At 34.6% G+C, this 24,678-nt stretch overlaps 1 protein-coding gene across 5 annotated transcripts in view; it reads right to left on the bottom strand.

Moving 5' to 3' along the window:
• The window catches only part of Lrp1b (LDL receptor related protein 1B), a 1,866,674-nt gene that overhangs the window by 27,544 nt on the left and 1,814,452 nt on the right, over positions 1–24,678 (bottom strand). For 4 of the 5 annotated variants that reach the window (XM_070023764.1, XM_070023773.1, XM_070023803.1 and 1 more), the window contains 3 exons: positions 22,098–22,272; positions 17,882–17,986; positions 16,852–16,965 (listed from right to left, as the gene is read on the bottom strand). In XM_070023764.1, coding sequence (XP_069879865.1) covers positions 16,852–16,965; positions 17,882–17,986; positions 22,098–22,272 — 394 coding nt within the window. The remainder of the gene's footprint in view (positions 1–16,851; positions 16,966–17,881; positions 17,987–22,097; positions 22,273–24,678) is intronic. The other variant, XM_070023793.1, reaches the window with a different exon arrangement.

The raw sequence follows: 24,678 nt of genomic DNA, 5'->3' as shown, positions 1-24,678 counted from the left end.
ATTAGATAACTTTGTTTAGATTGAACATGAAAAGGTTTATGCAGGCAATGGTCTAATCATTGATTTCAGGAGTAGTCAGAGGTTAGCAGCAGATCTAATCTTTGTAACATATTTTAGTAATATTTTACATCCCAGAGAACACTAGCACTTTTATTACATTTGTCTGTACTTGATTAGCATAAATAATCAATACACTATATTCTAAATTTTGATTTATTTTTATTTGCTTCCATTAACAATCATGCTTACCTATAACTACACTTGTTTATAATGTATTTAAAAGTAGACATGGTCTATTATACATAGGTGTAAATTTATGAATATCGATGTTCTTTCATACTTTGAAGGGTATATGGTTGATTACCATTGAATGTGTTTTCTGTCATAGAGAATATATATAAGAATGTAAGAATGAATTAATGAAGGCATAGATGTGGAATAGTTGAAAACATGAATATGCACATATGTGAATGGCATAGAAAATACCATAAACTCTTTTGTGAACTGTATACAACACATATGTAAGTGCTGCCTACTTACAAGTAAGTCAATTCTTACAGAAAGATGTGAAAATATTTAATATAAAATTCTCATACCTAGCTCTTTTCATTAATTCATATACTCATTAATTTTTCCATGTATAAAAGCATACAATTATATGAAAGTACCTTGGGTGCTAATGTTTGAATATGAAATGTCTTGCCCACATATATTTCAGGTGTTGACAGGAGTGTGGATGTCAGCAGATGAATTTTAGGTGAAGTGATTCAATGAATTGATCTATTGATGGATTCATACTATTATATCATTGCTTGAAAGTGGTGAACAATAGGAGATCAGAGGCTATTTGCTTAAGTAAGTCAGTGGGTTCATTTCTTTGAAATTTCTCTTGTCCTGGTCCCTTCTGACATTTCTCTATCAGTGCTTCCTCTCCATCACAAAGTGAAAACCCTCCTGTGTCACACACTACCACAAGTAAAATGGGGTAAATACATTATTACTTCAAACCTTGGTAACTTCTAGCCACAGCAAACCATTCCTTTCTTTCAAACTTCTATCAAATTCGTTCACAATTGCAACACACATGACACATATGAAATGAGATATTCAACTTGTTTACAGGGAAAAGAGTTGGAAAATAAGGCAAAGCAAAGAAAGGGGTGAAATTGTTCAAAAAGAAATGCACTCATCACCTTACTTATGAAACGTTAACCCTTCTGTAGGACACTTTAATAATAATAATATTATTACATTTAAAAACCTTACACATGTAAATTGGGCATATATAAATTACATGCCTTCAATGAATAAATGAAGTTTATGTGTTTATCTTTCAGTTATTGTCCTATGATGTAGCCAATCAACAAACTTGCAGTTCTAATTGTGTTTGTTTGATGGAATTTTTTTTTTTTTTGGTCAGTCATGGGAGGCTTGAACTCTGGGCTTGGGTACTGTCATCCATGTGCACTTAAGCTCAACGTGAGCGCTCTACTGCTTGAGCCACAGCGCCACTTCCGGTTTTCAAGTGGTTTATTGGAGATAAGAGTATCATGGACTTTCCTGCCCAGGTTGGCTTTGAACTGTGAACCTCAGATTTCAGCCTCCTGAGTAGCTAGGATTACAGGCGTGAGCCACCGACGTCTGGCTTCGATGGAAATTTTGATATAAAAACTAGTTTTATACAAACAATACAAAATATAATTTTAGTTTAGTTCCATCAATTAACTTTACTCATTGAAACTTAAAGTGTCCATGTAAAGATTTTGAGGAGGCAGAGAAGTTCAAGGACAGCTCAGGCAGTTATCTAGACCCTATCTGAAAACAAAAATCAAAGCAAAAGAGCTGTGTGAATGACCTAAGTAGTAGACTGTTTGAGGCCCTGGGTTCAATCTCCAGAAGCATAAAACTAAGAAAATATCATTATTTTTTTATTGCAATGTCAGAAAAAGTGAGGGAATGCATAGATTTGGAGGAATGGGTGAAAAGTTTGAAAAGCATAACTTCAATCAGAAAGCATAGTCTGGTTTGTTGAATGGTAGCACCTGTGTACAAGTATTTAAAGGTAATAACTTATTTTTTAATCAAGAGAAAAAAATAAATGTCGATATTGGTGACTCATATGGCATGCATGTGTTTGAAATTAGTCAGGTCTTAGTTGAAATCTAGACTCTTCACAAAAGACATTCCAAGAAATTTATCCCATTGCAACGTTTTCATTTCCATTAGTAGGTAAGAGCAAACTTGCCACCTTTACTCACATTTCTCTTGAACCTAGCTCTTCAAGCTCTGTCTTTTGCCATTTAACACCCAGTTTATCAATAAAGTGCCTCTGGATCAATGTCACACATTTAACATTCTTACCCATCCCTTTCGAACCACCCTTTCTTTCATTTTTCTTAATTTTGTAGAATATACATTGGATGTGTTTTTGGTGTTTTTTTTTGTTTTACCATTTAAAGAGGCAGTTTATAAACACAATGGATATTTGTTGTTGATTTTTGAACCCAAGATCTAAGAGTGCTTGTTAGCAGATACTTTATACTTGAGTTATTTTTCAGATAGGGTCTTGCATATTTGACTAGGGGCAGCCTCAGACCCTCCTACCCATTAGCCATACAACCAGGTCCAACATGTTGGCTGGAATGTGGTCTTGATATTTTCATTTTTTCAGACAGGCATCAAAAACTATCTTCCCCAAATCTACCTTCCAAGTGGCTGGAATTATAGACATGAGATACCATGTAACATAAATCTAAAAAATTCTGTAATAATGGGTTTCATGATATTTCAACATGTGTATACACTATGTAATATTTCTACTTTTTACTAATCTTCATATACATATATATATATTCCTTTATGATGAAAATCTTCAACAGTCTTTTCTTCTAGCTTTATGAAATGTTCAGTAGAACACATTATTATTATCTACAGTCTATGTAATAATTGTCCTTCAATAGGCAGAGCTGATCGTATTCTCAGAGCACAGACTGGAGTTTAAATTCAACCTTTTATTTTTCTACCTTTTATTTCCCCTACATTATAAATAGCATGTGAAGGCTCAAAAAAGCAACCTGTTCCCTGGGACTAGTAAAGGACAGATGTTAATGTGACAGGTTTTCTTGGTATTAACTGCTTGAGAAGACAAGCACATTTCACATTTTGTACTTTGAAAATGTGCCACAGGGCAGAAAGAAAATCAAGGGACATGCAATGACCTAACTCCTGAAATATTCCCCTCACCCACAGCTATAGCTGAATTGCTCAGTACTCCTACTGAAACACGTGACAACTTCCTTGGGCTCTTCTCGGCTTTCCTCTACAGGGACATAAGGTTGTTCTGCATGGAGGTGTGGTGCTTGGCTTGGCAAAGGGACCAGTGGAAAGCACATCCTGTAGTTTCTATCCTACAAGGGCAACACCATGTGAAAATGAGACCTCAATTAATTGTTACAATATGTAAGTGTAAGGTCCGCTCCTGGATGGCGAGAAGACTCCAACCTCCTCACAGCAAAGTCTCCACCCAGTACTTGCCTTACCTAGGCAATTGGCACACCTGGAAAAGGTCACATCTGCATCTGCTGAGGACCCATCTGGATTTGATGTGGCCACACCTTTCTCCACCCATACCCTAGAGAAGGCCTAGCCCAGGCCCAGACCCTCTTTCTCAGCTCTATTCCTTCTCAGCTCTTTCCCAGCTCCTTTAGCTCTTTTTCCCAGCTCTCTTTCCCTTCTCTCTTTCCCAGCTCACTCTCTTTCCCAGCTCTCTCTGTCTTTCCCAGCTCTCTCTCTTTCCCAGCTCTCTCTCTTTCTTAGGTCTTTCCTAGGCCTTTCTCAGCTGCGCGGATTGCCAACCTGTCCTGGTCCCAGCAGGTCTACTGAATAAACCTACCCTTTATCTGAATACCATGTGTGTGGTGCTGTTCTTACTTGGCTACCTCTTTTTAAAAACCTAACAGTAAGGAGGAAAATTTCTACTTTCTAAATGTTATGACAGACACTGAAATAATTATCTTCATAAATTCAACAAAGTTTCTCCAGTACTTAGGAATTTCCTACTGTATTTCATACCATAAGGGGTTGGGGAATACTGCTGAATTTTTAATAAGATTAGATTACAATCACAAAGCCAAAGAAAGGAAGAAGTATCATATTCAGATCAGTCTTTCGGGACACATTGCTTTGATACTAACATACTCATTTTACATCCTTCTGTAATTTAAATTTCAAAATGTTTGCAAAGCCAATTTCTGACAGTTTAAAAAAATTTTAAGGTAACTGAAGCTGCCCACCATGACCAATCTCTGTGCATGAAATTAAATTATATTGGGACCTTTCTGATTTCAGTGTTCTTTCTGGCAGCTGTTAATTGACCAGTTTTTGTTGATTAGAAAATTTGCCCATATTTTTAATGTCCCTTTATAAGTTACCTTATAATTTTCATTATCAGACTCATAAAACTCAAATTATACTCGTTTTCAGTCATTTAAGATTGTACAATCACAATGGCTTTTAGATTGTATGGTAAAAATATCCTGTTGAAAACAACATTTCAGTATTTCAATATTTTTTAGTCTTCAACAATCTTAGGCAAGAGGTTCCATTAGTATTATCATAATAAGGTAAGTAAAGAAGCACAGAGGGGAAAAAACGGTGTAAACAAACTCTACCCTTCTTTGAGAGAATACGGTAAAATGTCAATGCATATCCTTCAAATCTAGAAAAATGAATTCAGAGGGATCAGATGATTGGGTAATTATGTTCAAAGAGATAGCATAGACCTTAGATACATTGTATTCATATACTCCTTTGCTGAATGACAATTATTTAAAGGTAATGATGATAGTGATGAAAGAGATAACTTACATTCTGGGATTTTACGTCTTTCAAATGTATTCTCTTTTTATGCAATGCTTAACAACAAATATATTATCCATTAAGTTTTTTTCCTTCTCTTGTTATTTGGGATTCATTATAAGATCCATCCTGTTACCATGTAATTTTCTGCCTACAGAATAATTTCAAACCCCTAGCCAAGCATATCCATTTTTGGGATTTATCTCATGGTTCAATATTGTTTTCCATTATTTCTGTGTACCATAGGTTTCATAATATCAAAAGCCAAGGCACAGGCCATATTGCATGATTGATATTGCATATCAATTTCCTCAGAAAAGACCTAACAAAAAATCAGAAGGTTCAAAGGTAGTGGTTATGCCTGACTCTTCTCCTACTCCTCTTCTGTAATCAATAGAGGATCTCAACATAAAAAAAAACAAAAAAACAAAAAAAAAACACCAGATCAAATCAAAGACTAGGAGCAGATAGAACAAATTGAGTCAAATCATACTTTCTTAACAAGCTGATGAATGATCGATCAAGCCTAGTATTTCATGTAGATAATTTAATATAACTTCTAGAAACTTCAAGAAACGCACAATTATATTCTTTAAAAGTATCATAAACATGATAAGTTAGGTAAAAGTATCATGGTATAATAATCAGATCTTGACATTTTAGCCTTGTGAATTAGACATAGTATATGGAGAATGCATAAATTAGGCAAGGGAAATGCATGATAGATGTTGGGATAAAGTAAGTAAACCAGAATACAACTTCACACTTGAAAGAATTTACAATCTCCTGTAGAGAAACAGATATATAAATTGATAAGAGTCATGGAGTAAACAGGCAGCATTCCCTGACCAATTTCAGAGAAATGTGTTTCCTATCCAAAGGTGCACCCAGAACAGAGATCAATTCCCAACAAAACATGGAAAAATAATAGACTAATATGAGAGATGTAAACACACACTCATACACAGAGATAATATGGTAAAAATTGATAATGGAAAACCATGCTCCTCAAAAGAGAAAGGGCATAGGCAGATATCCAAATAAATACATCTAACCAAGTAAAGAGAGAGGGAGAGAGAGAAAAAGAGAGAGAGAAAGAGCGAGACAGAGACAGAGAGACAGAGAGAGACAGGGACAGACAGAAATGGGCGGGGTGGGGGGAAGACAGTGATGCTTATGCATCAGTTATTTTTATCTTTTGCTTGAAGAGAGGAAATAAAACATAAAAACCAACAGTGCTATCTTGTTTAGGATCATGTGGAGAAATGTTCTTGCTATAAGCAAGAAGCAATGACATGTAATATAACAAGTGTCCTGGAGTTTTGCCATATTGTCATTTTCAAAACTGTGAATGATATGATTTCAGAAACAACATAATATTGAAGTTAGATATTTTTTTGGTTCTCTCTTTTGCTTTTAATGTTTGGTTTTCTTTTAAAACATATTTTCTTCTATGTTTTAGTAATAATGTGAATTAGAGACATAAGGTTTAAAAAATCAATGTTGTCCACATTCTAACAATAACATATAACCATTGTGACCACTTTGATTGAAGATTTGCTTTTACTTTTGCAAATGTATATCATATGCAAATATATTTAAGCACCTGATCCTCAGAGTCTTTATTCAAAAAAATCCCTTCTCGTGCAGGCTTTTCTGCTCCATTCTTATTTAAACATGTAAACTTCCCACAAGTCTAACATTAATATTCCTTAACTGATTTTCTCTTTAAAAAGAATTAGAACAAACTATGAATATATTTCAAACACATTGCATACTGTCTTTATTTTCTGTCTCTTGCCACTTACAATTTAAGTTCCATAAAGAATTAACTTTTTGATTAATACAGGATTTCATGCTTAATGCAGTATATGAAATATAACAGAATAATAGTTTTGAGTAATGGATATGAGTAAAGATGATTGGTGGCATTATTTTTGTTCTACAAAGCAGTATTTGAGCAAATCAAATAACACAATCCTTCTCTTGCCTGGTATTAAGCATAAGTTGCCTACTTAGCTATCTAGACAAAATCTGGTATATTGCTTTGAAGAACTAGGAAAAAATAATGAGGCCATAAATAAAAAGTAAATAGAAGTATTCAGTGACCTCAGTTAAAATCAGGATTTCTGTTATTACTTATGTTTTCTTTGATAGGTGCATTTTTTTCCAAAATCTTTTAACATCCTTTGAGAAATTTTGGGAAAAAATTGTATCTGGTGTCATTTCTTCCATGATTTTAGTTTCCTGACCAAAATCCCTATAGGAATTGCATATAAATATATCAAGCCTTAAGGTTTTGTTGTGCATTAGTGAATTTTTTTTAAAACCAATATTTTAAAGGTAAGAAATGTGAAAGGAGATGGTAACATAACTTACCCAAAGTGATAGCTGGTTTGGACTCAGTATTTATAATCCTAATTATTAAGTTTAGAAAATTGAGATGAATAGTAACAATATGAATGTAAACAAGATAGTCCCAAAGTAAAAATGGTAAAAGTAAAAAAAAAAATGTAGATCAAACCTTAATTATTGAAAGAGGTAGATTTGGATAAAATAGGAAAAATAGAAATATTAAAAGACTTGACATCTATAAGGAATAAAGCACCTGACTATATGTATTATTATTGAATTATGGGTCATATGCTCCTGTAATGTTAACAATCATGAAAGAGTATGAAGTATATCTTTGTCTATATAATATGCCCTAAGAAAGTGTTTATATGAAAAAAACTGAACAGCAACAAAATAATAATGGTTATTATTGGCAAATATGTTTTTTTAATATATTTTTTGTCGGTCATGGGGCCTGAACTCTGGGCCTGGACACTGTCCCCTCAGCTCTTCAGCTCAAGGCTAGCAGTCTATCACTTGAGCCACAGCACCACTTCTGGCTTTTTCTGCTTATGTGGTACTGAGGAATTGAACCCGGGGCCTCATGCATGCAAGACAAGCACTCTACCACTGACCCACCTTCACAGCCCCACAAATGTGGTTTTATATAATCACTGTTGATTTTCATTCCTGAAATGTATGTGTTCTAATGGAGTAATAATATTGGCTTTGAAGAGTTCTTTAATTCTCATTTGAGGTAGATCCCTTTTGATTATTTTCTACCATCTGTCTAAGTGAAGAAAGTCTAGACTTTGGAGTTAATAGATATATAGAGAATTCTGGAGGGCTGGGAAGGTGGCTCAGTGGTGGAGTGCTTGACTCGCATACATGAGGCCCTGGGTTTGATACCTCACCACCACATAAACAGAAAAAGCCAGAATTGGCACTGTGGCTCAAGTGGTAAATCACTAGCCTTGAGCTGAAGAGCAGAGGGACAGCATCCAGGCCCAAAGTTCAGGCCCCATGACCAACAAAAAGAAAGAGAGAGAGAGAGAGAGGGAGACAGAGACAGAGACAGAGACAGAGACAGAGACAGAGAGAAAATCCTGGATTCCCAAAAGAATTCATGATGAGAAAAAGTGAGTTCAAAATAAAATTATGTACCAAAACATAGATTTTCGTGTTTGCCCATCTTTTCTCCAATGATATAATCTCAGTTAAGAACTACTTTAAAGAAATACAAGTTTTAGTTTTGGATATTAAAGAACACTTGAAGAAGACATATAAAATAAAACTTCCATATAATGAATGTGGAAAATTACTTTTACAACTTTGTCTGGGGTGGGGGAGGGGTTGAAAGGGGCTGGAGATGGGAAGGGATGGTAAGGGGAAACAAAGGAGGAGGCAACGATGCTGGATAAGAAATGTACTCATTACCTTGCCCATGTAATTGTAACCTCTCTTACGGTATTTTCACAATACAAATAAATAAATAAATAGAGTTCACACTAGCAAATCAGTGCCATAATTAGGATTTCAACAAATATGAATGCCATTCACATGACTATTTTCTCATTTACATGCAAAATAAAAAGTCACATAATCTGTATCTTTTGTTAAAAAAACAAAAAACAAAAAAACAAAAAACATAAAACAAAAAAATCAGGTTATAATTCTAGTTATGGTGAAAGACGGAAGAAAATGACATTGAACTAATGATACTGAGCCCATATTTCCATGCTAATCCCATGTGTCACCACATATTACTTCTTCCTCTAGAGGTTTCAGTGTATATCCAAGAATCATCATGAAGAAACTAAGGCTCAGAGAGGCCAGTAGGCTATAACAATAGTAACACGAGGAATAAATACAATAGTCAATTAATTCTCTAACTGCAGATTCCGTATTTTACATTTATTTTATCTTGTTTGGGAATTTGTGGAAATTCTTTACTATATTACTTTTGCTAGTAAAAACTCTGGATCCTCTAGGGCTATCAATATAGAAGACAAATGTGGGTAGAATAGAAATGAAAATCTGCATAAAAATCCAGAAAACAGGGATTGTTTCCCTAAGAATCAGTCCCCAGCATCCTCAGTGCCCGCTGTGATATCTGCTCATGAGAATTGAGTACTACTGGATTGTGCCCAGGAGAAGTTCATTAGCACATTTCAACATCCCTCTAGTTCTCTGTGAGACAGTTATGGCTTCATTTTTGCTAAACATTTCATTTCATTTATCTCTTTTTCTCTCCATATTTTATATAAAAATAAAGAAGAAATTGGGTTATTCTATCATCATTTTCCTGAGAAATTCTTAAGAGGGCTTGGCTAGGGAGAGGATGATAGATTAGAACAATGAAACAAGAGACAAATACAGAAAGAATAGTCCATGAAGATAAGTGATAAAGGAAGTAGGAACTGTAAAATGAATCTGGGTTAAGGACCAAAGAAGATGAGGAGAAATGATGAAAGAAGTAGCTGATCAAGAAGCACTGGACCCTTAGACACTTGAAATGCTAACTCCCTGTATAACCATACTACGCTCAGAAAAAATAAATTAAAGTAAACTGAAACTATGCAACAGTGTTGGTGTGCCTAAAGTGCTACAGCCACGGACTTAAGCAAAAGAGTCTAGCAAATACACAAGGCTCTGAGTTCAAGTCTCAATACTGGCATACATTAAAATCTCTTTCAATTATCTGTCTGTCTGACTCTGTCTGTTTATCCAAATTAAATTACTTCTAAGTTATACTTTCTAGACACAACTGGATTTAATATAAGTAGATAACAATTCAGACTACTTCTTTGATATTTTATACAAAGAATTAACTTTCCTCCAGGGTCCACTAACACATAATACATTTGTGTCTGCTAATTGAATTGTACATTGTTTTCCCTAGAAGTACTTTTAACCTCCCTTTTTACCAAGAGTTTCCTGTTTTCAAAACTCTATCCTTCTTAGTTCCAAAGCCATTTCTACACTTTAAGGTAAGGACCTTAAAGCACCATTTCCTGGCACCAGAACCTGCATCAGTTTGGTGTAGTTGCCACAACAAAAAAGCTGAAGCACATGTAGCTTAAATAATAGATGTTTCTCACAGTCTACAGTTCTGTATCATATGTAATTTTTTTTTTCTGAGACTCTTCTTGGCTTACATATAACCACCTTCTTGCTGATGCTTAAAAAGCCTCTTCTGAGCATGCAATGTGTCTGATGTCTTCATTTGCATAAGCTGTCACACAAAGAGATGACAGGTGATTTGAGAGTCAACTCCTCCAAAATAATGTGAATCATTGGGGTTAAAGCTGCTTAAGCAAATATATATGGTGTGGGATAGAGAAAGGCTTGTGTTGAATGCTGTGTGTGCTCTCTTGTGCCCAGGTTGGGTGACAATACAGGAGGCAGAGTTACTAAAAATAGTTCCATGGAGGCTGAGGTAATGTTGGGAAAGATATTCTATGCTTTGAAGTACTTAAATCCAAAATAAAAGCCTAATCTTAAATTGAAATCTTAGAATCAGGAAGGCCTAGTCAACTTGTTAGTAAGTTCAGTACACACTTATAGTATCAAATTTTTGAGCTTAAAGGAAATACTGTTTAACAATATTAACAAATAGCATGCACTCGAATTTTAGATCCCTAGGTTTAATATTCAAGACACATACTTTTTAATAATTTTTTTTATTTTAAAGATACCAAAGAGAGGGATTACAGTTACATCAGTAAGGTAAGATAATCACTTTTATAAATATTAAAACTATAAATAAATCATCAAAATTACAAGAATTTATTTTTTCCCTTTGGTTTTATTTGAAGTTTTATTTTCATTCTATCCATAGGAATATATGAAATAGCTATTGAGAAGCAAAGCTGAAGGTTCTCAAAGAACAAATTCATTCCTTAAATTAAAGGATACAGTAATAAAATTTCTATGTGAAAAAAATCTGTCACTGTCATAGATATAAATACTTTATAGGCTTACAAAATGTGAGTAAACTCTGCAAAATTTTTACTCTATGAACGAAAAATATGCAACCAATAAAACTAAAACAAACTGCATTTTATCTTTCAAAACTATTTTTGTTTTTTATAAAGTCTTTTGTAGAGTACAAATTATGTTCTCATTAAAGATTCCTGGTCACTACCAATGCAATGGAGGCTAAAACTCAGGAGGCTGATATCTGAGGATCATGATTTGATGCCATCCATGGCAGAAAAGTCCCTGTGAGAATCTTATCTCCAGTTAACCACTCAAAACTAGAAGTGGCACTGTGGCTCAAGCTTTGAACTCAAAGAGGCTCAGGGACAGCACCAGGCCCTGAGTTCAAGCCCTACAACAAGAACAGCAGCAAAAATTCTTCCTTGTAAAAGTACATCATCCATAAAAAAGAGAGACTAAGATCTTCATATTCTCCTAGCTAGATCACTTTGTGTTCCAAATAACCATGAGCACATTTTGTTAAAATTATTTAATTTTGTATACATTATTGCATTAATTATGAAGTAATCTGAATATAGCTGAGATTTGCTTGATATTCTAGAAAACTTGGATCTAAGAGACATGAGCTAAAATCTGTATCTTATATATTACGTCCTTTTCTGTGGGAATTTAGTAAATAGTGAAATAGTACAATGTGTGTGTGTGTGTGTGTGTGTGTGTGTGTGTGTGTGTGTGTGTGTGTGTGTGTGTGTGTGTGTGATGGTACTGGGGCTTGAACTCATGGCCTGGGCACTGTAACTGGAGTTTCATGTTCAAGGCTGGTGCTCTACTACATGAAACACAAAGCTCTAATTTGAGCTTATTCGTGACTCATTAGAGGTAAGCATCTTTCCCTAATAGTGTTTTCTGGGGATCCACCAGCACCCATCAAGAATAGTTCTCTCAAATACTTCAGTCTTCTTTATTATAAATACAATTTTCTGGGGCTGGGGGTACAGCTCAGTGTTAGAGCTTTTATAGAACATACAAAGTTCTAAGTACTGCGAGAAAATACATAATGCTCTGCATCAGTGGCTCACATCTGTAATACTAGCAGAGTTTTTAGGGTCTCAGTTTGAAGACAATCTGTACAGAAAAATATCTTAGATTCTCTATTTTCAAATAGCTTGAAACTCTAGGAAAATAGAACCTTGGCTCCACTGGTATGCAAGAAGAAACTGAGCAAGAGCAAGAGCTTAAAGCCCTGAGATCAAGTCCCAGAAAACAGAGAGAGAGAGAGAGAGAGAGAGAGAGAGAGAGAGAGAGAGAGAGAGAGAGAGAGAGAGAGAGAGAGAGAGAGAGAGAGAGAGAGAGAGAGATTCTCTCATATGCATAAATAAAATAAAATAAAATAAGGAAAAAGAAAAGAAAAGAGAAAGTTAAGCACTAGCCTTGAGCTGAAGAGTGGAGGGACAGCATCCAGGCCCAGAGTTCAGGCCCCATGACCAACAAAAAGAAGAGAGAGAGAGAGAGAGAGAGAGAGAGAGAGAGAGAGAGAGAGAGAGAGAGAGAGAGACAGAGACAGAGACAGAGACAGAGACAGAGACAGAGACAGAGAGAGAGGGAGAGAGAGAGCAAGAGAGAGAGTGAGAGCGAAAGAGAGAGAGAGAGAGAGAGAGAGAGAGAGAGAGAGAGAGAGAGAGAGAGAGAGAGAGAGAGAGAGAGAGAGAGAGAGAGAGAGAGAGAATATACTGGATTCCCCAAAGAATTAATGATGAGAAAAAGTGAGTACAAAATAAAATTATATACCAAAACATAGATTTTTGTGTTTGCCCCTATTTTCTCCAATGAAATAATCTCAGTTAAGAACTACTTTAAAGAAATACAAGTTTTAGTTTTGGATATTGAAGAAGTCATATAAATGAAAATTTCCACATAAAGAATATGGAAAATTAATTTTACAACTTTGGGGTGGAGGAGGGTTGAGGGGGCTGGAGATGGGAAGGGATGATAGGGGAAACAAAGGAGGAGGCAACAATGCTGAATAAGAAATGTTCTCATTACCATGCTCATGTAATTGTAACCCCTCTGTACAGTATTTTCACAATAAAAAAAAAGAAAGAAAGAAAAAGAAATGAGGAAAACCCTTACATAACACATAAAATGTTTTGCCTCCGTTTTTATCCATTGTTATTCCTTTATTTAATTCATAACAAAAACTGAGAAAGTTGATCCCTACTACCTCAAATTCTTCAAATCCAGTATTTGTACTGTTGTTTCTGGATGTATAGGTGGTTGAAAGCATCTCTTTTTTTAATACATATTTTTATTGTAAAGATACTGCACAGAGGGGTTACAGTTAGATGAGTAAGGTATTGAGTGCATTTCTATCAAGAATTGTTAACCCCTTCTTTGTTTTACCCCTACCTTCCCTTCCCTCCACACCTCCCCACCTCTTCCCTTCCTCCCAAGTCGTAAACTTCATTTTCAGCATAGTGTCATGTATATCACATATAATAGCTATTTAATTTTATAACTCAGTCAATCATCTAGAATGCATATCCTCTGAAATGTCTGGAGCTAATATCCTTGATACTCTCTACACCTTAAAGATAGAGGTATCAATTCTGAGAAGGCCTCCAGTTTCTATTTTTTTTCTCATTTGTTTTCCTGACTCACTCACATAAAACCAAAATTTTATAATTTCCAGAATTGCAACTTTGTGCCTCTTTCCTCCATTCTATAAACCCATTCTTACATCATAACATAAAATCTACCTCCTAAACAGACCCCAGTATTTCTGAAATGTTTCTGGGTCTTATTCTTCAAGTATGCCACAGAGACTGTTTCCTATCCTTAATGTACTTCATTGCTTGCTTTCAGATCTACTTCGGTATATGCCATTTTTAGCTTCAAAAGAATATTTCAGGCAGTTCCTCCAGGTAAAACTACTGTGATTTTTTTCTCAGAAAAATATTAGAATTTCACATCACCACAAAAGATTTGGACTCTTCATCATAGAAGAGTCAGGGTTAACTGCGCTTTTCTCAGTTGTTTTCCCGCAGCACTTAGTTCATATTCATATTATAAGAATTATCAAATGTAACATTTCAAAGTCATTTATGTACTCAAAATTAAATTTAGGTTCTTTAATATTACAAACTCAGTCTATAAAGTGTGCTTCTTTTAGCACAAAGAGTGTAGTGGTGTTGGGTACAGAGTCTCACATCAGACTTCAGAGGCAGAGCTTATGCAGATTGGAGGTTTAGGGCAGCCTAGGAAAAATATTCATTAGACTCTATCTCAACCAATACAAATGATAGGAGTGGTGATGTGCCTATCATTTAGCTATGGACTAAGAGTGAATAGGGTCTTGGTCCAGCTAGGAAGGCATAAATTAAGACCCTATTATCAGGCAGGCAGGCAGGCAGGCAGGCAGGGAGGGAGGAAGGAAGGAAGGAAGGAAGGAAGGAAGGAAGGAAGGAAGGAAGGAAGGAAGGAAGGAAGGAAGGAAGGAAGGAAGGAAGGAAGGAAGGAAGGAAGGAAAGCAAGAAAAGCAAGCAAGAAAGCAAGAAGGAAGGAAGGAAGGAAAGAGAGAAAGGAAGGAAGAAGGAAAGAAAGAGAGAAAGGAAGGAAGGGAGGGAGGAAGGAAGGGAGGGAGGAAGGGAAGGAAGGAGGGAGGGAGGAAGGAAGGGAGGGAGGGAGGGAAGAAGAAAGAAAGGAAGGAAGGAAGGGAGGAAGGGAGGAAGGAAGAAAGAAAGTTATATCAGGATGGCTCAATTACTAGACCAATGATTAGCATTTGTAAGATCTTAATTTCAAACACAAGTACCATCAGTGAGAAAGAGTAGGGGAGTGAGACAGAGAAAGAGAGAGACAGAAAGAGACAGAGACAGAGGGAGAAAGAAAGAAGAATGAAACAAAAAGAGAGAAGTAATAAGAATTAAATAACCAAGTATTTAAACAACTGGGGCATGAACTTCTGAATCACACAGGTGTGGAAGCTCTCAGATATTTACCAATACATGGTCCGACCTTTCTGATTCATCTTGAAAAGGATAGCAATTAGGTGGTAATTAAACAAAAATACCCTAACACTTCCTACAACACATGTGAAGATGTAGTAGCTGCTACATAGTATTTGTTGTAGAAATTCTGGATTTTTCTAACGACTCAGGAATACCTGTAAATCATTAATATTTGGTGATTGAATTAAAACAATGTAATTTATTTTTCATTAATTTATGACATAACTTTTGGAGGAATGTGACACAAGCACTACTTCTTTTTTCAAAATAATTGTGCGGTATAGAAAAACAAGGTACATGCAATCATGTTTTGTCCATAAAGACAAATATAATGATAGAGACAGAAATATACAAAATGTAAAATAATTCTCTAAACCTTCTAAAGAAGATATTTTTGTTTCCTGGCTAGATGACTAGATAGGTGATTGTAGTTTTTCTGATATATTTAGTTAGAATTGATAGTGAAAAAATATTTTATGAGCTGTTCTACTCAGAAGCAACTCTGGTGACAAAAGAGCATTCTTTGGACAAGATGATATCATGAGACCTAATGTGTGGGGAAAGGACAAAGTGGGCTGGAAATGAATTATGTATTTTGGCCTAGGAACAATGTGACAGTGACACAATAAATGGTATTATAGATATTTTACAAATGAGCTTAAATACTTCTCTGTTTAATTTTGGTCAAGCATCACTGTGAATTTACTCACCCTGAAATATCAATGAATGGCTCTTTTCACTATTCTTCCTTCCAGTTTCACTTTGGGGTCCAAACTACCAGTTTTCATTTGAAATGTTACCAAATCTTTGAATGTAGAGCCCCTGATTCTCCAGGCTTTCTTTACCTTTTAAGAGGCACCACCTTCAAAACTCTACTCCTTCAGCTCTGATTTCACCTCAAAACTCCAGATGATAGTCAACAAAAGCTAGCTTTTTTGGTGATAAAATATTTGAATTTCAATCTGATTGTGCTTTAAAACCTTTTCTAGATAGATTGATGCCACCTCCCGTGAGATTATCATAAGAACTGCTAGCTTTAATATAATTAGCGTGATGCCATACATGTGGCTCTCCTAAGCACAAATGTGCACTGCAAAAGTAACTTCTATTTTTGTCACACCAGAGGCAACCCTTGAAATATTTGAGGAGATAGGAGTTCATTGTCATGGATATTCAAACACCAGAAACTGAACAAGAAAGAATGATTTAAATGATACCAAAATTAAATTTCTGGAAATGCACTGGTATGTATCTCTTTTATCAATAGGAGGTCTTTTTAATTAAGTTAGGAACAATCTTCAGTAAAATTTTAGGAAATGAAGCAGCGTGTTGTTCCCTCAGTGAATGAAATGGGAATGTCAGTTACTAATTAACAACCATCATTCCAAATATAGTATAAGGTAAGAGAGTCTTAATTCACCTGCTTTGAGGTTCTCTAATTAATAGCTACTATCCTAGCAAATGTATTTTTATGAGACAGTTCCACTAACTTTCTTTCATTCTTTCTGTTATATTTCTAGACAAGCCAGCAGTTTGTGGTGCATACACTTATCAGTGAGCGAAGCAAAGGTTAAGTGTGTATGACACAGATGAGCCTCGAGATTAAGTATACACTGTGAAATGCATGTGGATGTTCATGATTTAAACCAATGAACTGTGGCCTGAAATGATGTCACACGAAGCGCAGCGGTAAGTGGAAGGTTAAACCTACTTGCATCTCGGCTCATTAAACGCAGTTAAAGTGCAAATCCCCTCATTCTGACAGTAGTGATCACAAGGGTTCTCTTTCTGGTCACAGCGCTGACTTTTAAACCCAACAGAGCATCTGCAGAATTCCAGTAAAATACAGCTAAATAAACCATCTAACTTTTAATTTTTTTGCCAAATGTTTCAAATTCATTTTATACAGAGATAGTAACATAGGAATAAAAATGCTTCCAGAAATGCTCATTTCTCTCTCACACAGGCTCTCTCATCTCCACACTACACTGACAAGTTGGAGAACAGGATGCCCATGTGAATTACGCATGTATTCCATCCCCTAGAAAACTAAAATAAAGCAAAACTCAGAAAGTACAGGATTTCATTCCAAATTCTGTTCAAGGTCTATATTCCACTTTGGACCATCCGATTAAGAGGTAACCAAATATTTGTAATTTAATATGATTGTTCTTTAGACACTACATTAGGTATGCTGGTTATGTTCCAGGTAATATATTAAATTTCAGACATTTTCTGGAACATTCTAAAAATTCCAATGCATTCTTTGGGGTGTTTCCAGATCCAGACTTGATTTAACATCATCTTAATGACCCAAGGCCTTCATTGGTTTTTATAATACATAACTCTAACCATGATATAAACATAGACTAGCATTATACATTAAAAACAAATAGATATCTCAAGTTCTTTTGAAAAGGATGGCAACAAGTATCAAATGATTCATCAATCATGATTACCTCTAGGATATACACCACTAAATATGATCAATAAAATTAGAGCACTTCTTCCCCTCCCCCTGAAATTTCCAAATTCCAAGATTTGTGAATGTCTGAAATGATATGATGCTCAGAACCAAATGAGTTCTTTCTCATGAAATCATTAGCAAGTTGATGAAGATTCTGTAGCGCATGAGCCAATGGGGGACAATATTTGATCCGAAGTATCCATGAAACATCTACTTAATATAAGTTGCCACAAGAGCAATAAAACTAGGCTCACATGTACATATAAATACTCACAGACACACAGGTACATTTGTCTCAGGGTCCAGCTGGCACGTGCCACCATTGTAGCAGTAGCCATCACATAACTGACAGCTGGAGGCTATCTTTCCATTTGTGCAGCTGTAGCAAAAAGAAGAAAACAATCCCCGTGTTATCACTGTTGAACACTGACACAAAATCTCTGTGGCAGAGAATACTCATTATATAAGAGTAAATAGAGGTGTTTGCATTTTCCAAAATACAGACTAGCTTCAGGCAGTTATTGTTATCATAATGATCACAATTAAATTTCTTGGGAATTTCAATGCATTTTCTTAACATTAAAATTCAAGCTAGCTGGATGCATGTGTGGGAAAACAAACTACAATGCCCACTGTATACTCTTCATGTGGCAATTAGATATGTTCCTTGATCTTTTTTTTTTTCTACACCATGAAAATCTGGTAATTTCTCTGTGACTTTAAGCCACAAGATGAAATACTCTAGTAAAACAATATAAGACTTTATCTAATGTAATATTAGAAAACTTAACTCCCACCATTGCTAAGACAGTATGAGGTTCACTTTGATCGGTTTACCTTACTGTTTATCTTTGAATATATAATTTAATTAGTGTCAATGTCAAATAATTTATTATAATAGAAAGATGGAGCAATTTTCTGAAAATAACAATAATGTTATAGGAAGAATGTTCATTATTATAGCAAATTAATAAAGCAGGTACCCTTGATAGCTTTCACAAAAGGATTTTAATTTAAAGTCATACTACATTTCTGGGACAAGAATAAGTTATTATTATTCTACTAGAGAAATGGCCTTAGCAATAATAGTGAAATAAAATAAATTTATTTTTTCTATATTATATTATTGAATAGGCAACTTTTTGCATTGTATCATGGAAATTGATGGTGGAGCAGAAAAAAAGTGCATTTTCTTTCCACATTATTAAGAATCTTGCACTATTTGAAGGCAGAAAATCAGAATATCATTGTTAATATTAGAAGTACCACATATCATGCTGAAAATTTTGCCACATGATCACACTGGCACTTGGTACTATGAAAAGACAATTTTCTTCCTAGTCATTCTGATCATTACCTTGGCAAAAATAATCATTCTTCAGTAGGAATATTAGATCATTTTGATCCTTCCCATGATAGATGCCTAAGCAGTTCATCTAAGATATGTAAGATGCTTTAATAATATGGTTAGCATAACCATTTTTATTATTCTATGAGTATATACTTGACCTTATGTGGGTTGTTTGGCTGCTAGACATGCACTGAACTGCTTATAATGTTTGCAGGTGTTTACTTTGAAGGTAGTTAAAAAATTGAAACAAATATATTTAAAGATGAACAAAAAGTGAATAAAATCTGTGTGAGATGTGCAATGAGGATGTGTGAAAATGGTCCCTAACATGTAGAAAGAAATAGCTATCTAGCATTTCTAAGATATATTATCAAACATAACTTCTTTCATCGTCTGTGCAAGCACTGAAATATGGACACAAAGTGAACGAGGTTCACAGTCAATCGTATTGCTGTTTGATATGCTAAATAGATCTGAGGGTATTTTTCTTGTCCTTCATGCCCAGCTTCCTTCAAACAAGAAAGTTACAGTTTCTTGTTCTATCAAAGGGACAGTGTAAAGGGAAAGTCAGTTCATTTCACATTAAAGGATTCTCTACAAAATGATAACGGCATGCCAAACCTATTATCAAAAAGTGAGAGTAACAATTGTAATGAGTGTTATTAAAACTTTTGCTTCAGGCTGGGAAGCTGGCTCAGTGGTAGAGTGCTTGCCTTGCATGCATGAGGCCCTGGGTTTGATTCCTCAGCACCACATAAGCAGAAAAAAACAGAAGTGGTGTTGTGGTTCAAGTAGTAAGGCGCTAGCCTTGAGCTGAAGACTGAGTGACAATGCCCAGCCCCAGAGTTCAGGCCCCACAACTGCCATAAACACACACACACACACACACACACAAACACACACACACACACACACACACACACACACACACACACACACACTTCTGCTTCCTAACATATATGGAAGGTATTGTTTCTGGATTTTGCTTGAATTCAAAATTAGAACAGAAATTTGTAGCTATTTTAAATGTGAAGCTTCAACCTTTCAATCTTGCAGATCACTACAATAGTTAAAAGTGTATCCTAGAGAGCAGTGAGGATATTCTTAAGAGAGGATCACAATGGCTCAATTGCTATGTACATCTCATCACTTAAAATAATAGCTATCAAAATGAACTCTAGAAAAAGAATAAGAGTTGTTACTGTTGCTGCTTTTGTTTTCTTTTCCTTTTGTCTTGTTTGCTCATTTATCTGTCTTGGGGTGGGGGCACAGTAATCGTGAGACAAAGGGAGCACAATACAGCAGTGATACTCTCTAGACACTATGTTGAAAATGAGCTATGCAACTTATGGGTGTGGATAGGAGGGGAAAAACTAGGAGAAAGTAAGGGAAGGAGTGACATTGTTAAAAAAAGAAATGTACTCTTTATCAGACTTATGTAATCATAACCATGCTGTACATCATCTTTACAATAGCAATAAATAAAGAGTATGGTTAATATTTTCAGAATACTTTTCTTTTACCAAAGTGTATATGGTATACACAGATATACATATAGTTTGTAACATACCCCATTTTAAAGGTGAAATATCTGTTGTCATGCATGAACAAAGAATTCTCATAAAGGTTGATATCCAATGAGTAGATCTTAGACTACTCGTCTTTCTTCAATAATATTACTTTATGTCCAGAGGAAAAGTGAATATGTAATTAGCTGTACTTTAAGTATAATACTCAAAACCTAGTCTAGCTTTTACAAAAACAAGTGACTATGATCCAAGGATACATGCTGACCTAATTTTCTTACTTAAGCAAAAAAAAATAAGTTTACTAGAGTTCTGTTGGAATTTTGTTTTAGTATCTGTTCTGCATCTATGAAAGAAAACATTTCAATATAACTGCATATATCATTCTAATGTTAAGCAGTAAAACATTATATACATGGAAACAAACTATAATCATTTAGCATACTTCCTATAGGCCTAAAGCATTCTGCTTGAGATCTGTATAGACTAATATATATTGTATATAGACTGATAAACTCAATACTGCCATGCTCCTGTTTTTAAAGTCCCACAATGTACCTATTCAACATATAGATTTCCAAAGAGATATTTGAAAAGACAAAAACTGTAATCTCAGACTTCAACAAACTGTATTGGAAAATGAGCTGTAAAGAAGCTTGTATAGTCTATTTGGATAAAAGCATCATGGATATGAATATATATATTCATATATTATATATATATTCATATATTAGGAATATACAGGTATATAGATAGACAGATATAGATACCTGTAAAGTAAACTAAAGATCTGCTAGGCTAATGTGTGACCACAAAGATCTGTTTTGTTTGATTTGAGGAGTAAAACACATATAAAAGTATAATTGGCTTTATGTACATATTAAAGCTACACACTAACACATCATTCATACTTTTAATTACTTAAATATAATGTACTTTCCAACAAACAAGTTGGCTCATTTGAATAAATGTCATTCAAAATGACGAAACAAATCTTTTAGAGTAAATTCTAAAATGTGAGTAAGTAAAAAATAAAAAAATGTCGATGTCAGTAATAAAATTTTATTGTGCCTCGTTTGGCAGAGCAACATAATTCATCTGGCATGCTTGTAGGTCTCTCAGTAGAAGCTGTGGCATGGGCACTTTATGGCATGTTTTTCTATCTTGTCTTTTCATTTATTTTACTCCTAAGCAAGGCAAGTGACAGAATACAGTCCTTTAGAGCCCTTTTTTATAAAGGCTGTTAAAAGTAGTGTGAAGTAAAGATTGATCTGTGACCTCAGTGGCATAAACTTGTTTCTTGATAGAAACTAAATGGCATTACCCTTTAATCTGTTGTTTTCTATTCACTTAGTCTGAAAGCCAAAGGTCAAGAGGCAATGCAACAAAATCAAACTTGGACACTTCCATTTTAGTTGCTTTCCAAGTCACATTATTTTTTCTAATTTTATTGGGTAATATGCATATATACCTACATATATATGTACATATTTATGTATATATACCATATATTTGGTCAATATATGGAGTCATTTAACAATGGTATGACAAAATGAGTGGCAGTCTTTTGTTTCTTGAGTTTGCCTTTATAAATTAATAAACTGGATACTTACTTGCAAAATATATCTTCACTCTCTTTATTTATAATACAGTGTCCCCCATGGCACCTTATGCATTTGTCAACCTCACATTTTAATCCTTCATAGCGGGTTGGACAGACACATTCAACGCTGCCATCATCGCCAATGGTACATGATTCAGAATTCACACAATAGTGGTGACATACATCTAGGAGTAAGGCATAATCAAACGATTAAATCATATGAGATACTTTTTAAGTTGTAATAAATATTTGTAGGCCATTCAACATGTAAGATGCCAAACAATTGATATTTTCAAACAGCTTGCACAAAGATACAAGGTAATCTCTTATAATTGATTTCTAATGATTTTTAGTTTTGTCTAAGGTTGACTTGTTTTCATGTTCTAATGGAGAAGACAGTTTTTACATATTAGCTGAAAAACTCAGTTCTGAATTATGAAAGTGAAGCAAAAAAAGATTCTTTAGCATTCCTTCTAAAGCATCCTTCTAATGAACAATATCACTGTGTTTGGACTGAGAAGAAAAAAATTCTTGGTTTCTTTAGATATCAATTAGCATTGCTCTTCCTCAGACTTTGTTTTCATTCGGACAGAATACTGTGTAAAGGACTATTGTTTTTGTACCAACACTCATGTGCTCAAGTAGGCTCATGCATTTTCCAAATGCTAGGACAGGGTATTCTTGGAACTCCTGGAGGAAAGATGCTGGAAAAAAAGGATGACATGTTCTTCCACTCATCTGTGGTGAGAGCAACCCATCAGACAGAGAAATAATCAGTGTTAGTCATCTAAATCTCTTACTTTAAAAGATGCTTTTTAACTGATTAATGCAAACAACAAAGGACAACTTCCATGGAATATTTCTATACCTCTTGCACTATTATAATATATTACTTTAATATGAACAAGGTCTACTATCTTATTATATCGGATCTTGAAAAATTAAATTAACCATTTAAAATTTAGTTATACTGCTTCTGCCTTTCAAAAATCAGATATATCTACATGTATGTTTATCTAGGAACATAACATAATTTCATAATTTAAAAATATTGAAATTCATAATGCAAATAACCTTAACCATATCTGATTGAATAGATCTCTGATTTTATAATTATGAGCTCCAATTTCCTTTAGCTACTTTGTTGTGTAGCAAGGTTAAATGAGACTAGCTGAGATTAAAAATCACAATTTAGACCCTTTAACCTGCTGTATGACTATTATAGTGAGTAAGGAAAATTAAAACATCATTTATAATTTTCATGTTTGTGTTCTTATTTAGCCTTTTATTAAATCAGACAGAAATTAAATTTATTGACACTCTGGTTTCATATTTATGGAAATTTATTGCAAGCATTCTTATACTTGCTATTGCATTATGCCAAGGCATCTCATTTATATTCAATGTTTAAGCCTATTAATATGCATTTGGATTGCATGTAAGAAAAGTAACATTTTCAAAAGGTTAGAATCTTGAAGAACTGAAAATTAAGTCAGTGTTATGGATTTGTAATTGTACTGGGTTGGGTACTTACAGTGCCTACAACAAAAATTCTGTGGATATCCAAGAAAAGTGTATTAATAACAGCCCATGTAATCATTCACTGAAAATTTATTCAATCCATGTATCTTTGGAAACAATTTTCATTAGGTAACCTGCATTAGTCAGTATCTGAAGCAACCTTCAACAGGGTTTTCATTGACAAAGAGCTCTCTTAGTACTGTGTGTAACTGTCAAACTTCATCTGGGAGGCTTGGTTCAGCTGTGGGATGTGACATAGGTCTTTCCTTTATGCTGTTTTCCACAATTTCCATATCAAATAATTCATTGAAACCACACAGGACTTATATGCCAACATTACCTGGTGTCCAATCTTGTATTAGAACTTTTAGATATGGAATGGGCTCTACATGGTGCCCATGGCACTCATTCACTAACTAGAATCTGGAATATAGGGAATATAAGAAATAATGAACCAGAGAGACTGTATTGATTGGTGAAGCATCTATAGTAAATGGATTCAATTAAATTGAAAGTCCAACTTATTCTTTGACTAATACTAATCACTCTATTTAAAATATGATTTTTAATCTAAATATTTGAACCACTTTCAATAACCAAATCTCTGAAAAGATGAGAAATTATGAAAAACACAGTGTGGCTAACATTCCAAAGGTTGATGATTGCTTAATACATTGGAATAATGAATGTCTTTTATAATATGTTAAATATTGCTAATTTTAATGCACAGATTACAGAAAACTTGGAATAAGTGTAAAAGGATGTGAGAGTGCAATTAAAGAGTCAGCAAAAAATACAAATTAACACTTCAACAAAACAGCACAGTTATGCCACCAAATTGACAATAGCACAATTCTCATCTACTATAAGTGGAAGCAAATAATGGTTCAAACAATCTAGAAAATAATTAACATCATGAACTCTACTTGAGAATGAATATATATATACAATCATCTCCAACTAAGGTATACTATACTCAGAGAAATGATTTTATAACTAGGCCCACACTGAACTTCACCCAGGGGTCCATCAGAAGAATGGATAATGGGATTCACTGACACGATGAAGTG

Source organism: Dipodomys merriami, unplaced genomic scaffold (assembly GCF_024711535.1).
Source record: "Dipodomys merriami isolate MVZ:Mamm:240054 unplaced genomic scaffold, mDipMer1.0.p SCAF_1, whole genome shotgun sequence".
NCBI classification, from domain to species: domain Eukaryota; kingdom Metazoa; phylum Chordata; class Mammalia; order Rodentia; family Heteromyidae; genus Dipodomys; species Dipodomys merriami.
The sequence above is the reverse complement of the archived record's forward strand: the minus strand, read 5'-3'. Positions and strand labels throughout refer to the sequence as shown.